This window comes from Pteropus vampyrus, unplaced genomic scaffold (assembly GCF_000151845.1).
Source record: "Pteropus vampyrus isolate Shadow unplaced genomic scaffold, Pvam_2.0 Scaffold413, whole genome shotgun sequence".
Lineage (NCBI taxonomy): Eukaryota > Metazoa > Chordata > Mammalia > Chiroptera > Pteropodidae > Pteropus > Pteropus vampyrus.
In genome coordinates, this window is record NW_011889194.1 from 172,430 (window position 1) to 173,656 (window position 1,227).

Here is a 1,227-nt window from a genome sequence, read left to right on the forward strand (position 1 = left end):
GCAACCCTCTTTCTGCTCAGCAGATCTTTTCTGCATGGACAATGGAGCGAAAATATCACCCACGTTTATGCCTAAATTAACATGGGCTTGAGGAGGTCCCTGAGTGACTCTCAATCTGCCACCAAAAACGGGTCTGGAAAAAAAAATTACTCATTGCAGCAACTGCCTTGGAGGCGAAAGATGTCGTGGGAACCTCGAGGGATTATAAGAGACAGGATGAAACTGGCTGTGGATTCTGCATCTGTGTAGACATGAAACCAGGATGCTGGTGGGGGTCTGATGCAGAAAGCCCAGGGCTGGAACTGGAAACACCTGCGCGGGACCTCCAGTCCTCCCACTCTACTAACTGTGTGACCATGGATGAGTAAACCCTGCCTGTGCCTCAGTCTCCCCACCTGCACCATGGAGATGACGTCTACCCCGGTGAAGCCAGTGCCCATAGCGGGGCTGGTGCAGCCTGCGACAAAGCAGAGTCCTACCCTTGTCCTTCTCAGACGGGCTCCCAGTCACCTAGGGATGGTGCTCACATGCCGATTCTGACTCGGCAGGTCCAGGTCAGATTCTACACTTCTAATGCCCTCCCTGGTGATGCTGACGCTGCTGGCCTGTGGGCCACACCGAGGAGCCAGGCTAAGAGACCGAGCTCCATGCGGCAGCCAGTGTCCACCTGTAGGTGGCTCGATTACAGGCCAGAGTGAGTCAGCAGGGTCACCTTACACTGGGTTATTGGCCAGGCACTGTTGTCTCTGCCCTCCGTCTGAACTAGCAGTTTGAAAGCAGCATACTGCCTCCATGTGATGGCTCTAGTGACCTAGAGTGATACGTTTAACTATTTTGCAGCCTTCTGTTTAACTATTTTGCAGCTGGGTTGGGGTATGGTGAGGGGCAGGGGGGAGGAGGAAGGTGCTCAGGGTGCTGGTATGAAGGCAGTAGGAGGGATGCCCACATGGGATGGAAAGAGGTTGCCACCCTGGAGAGGTCTGGGCGCCAAGGCCCCCTCGGGGCTCGTGGGAAGCAGATGGAGTATCTATCACCCTCCTGCCTCTGCTTTCCCTAGAACCATAAATTACCAGGCGGTGCAGAGATCTCTGTGAAGGTGACGGCATTTCTGCCTCTTGTTACTCCTTAAAGTTCACAAATGAGTTGGTTTTTTAAATCTGGCTGCTTGTCAGAATTTCCCCAAGTGTAATAATATTCAAAAGAAAAATTCCTGGACCTCACTGGAGG

The 1,227-nt window shown here is 53.1% G+C and overlaps 1 protein-coding gene across 1 annotated transcript in view; it reads right to left on the reverse strand.

Annotated features, from left to right (window-relative positions):
- Positions 1–1,227, reverse strand: part of XYLT1 (xylosyltransferase 1) — a 74,845-nt gene that overhangs the window by 22,066 nt on the left and 51,552 nt on the right. Inside the window, 2 exon segments of the mRNA XM_011380902.1 lie at positions 396–457; positions 542–605. Of these exon segments, the coding sequence (XP_011379204.1) occupies positions 396–457; positions 542–605 (126 nt within the window).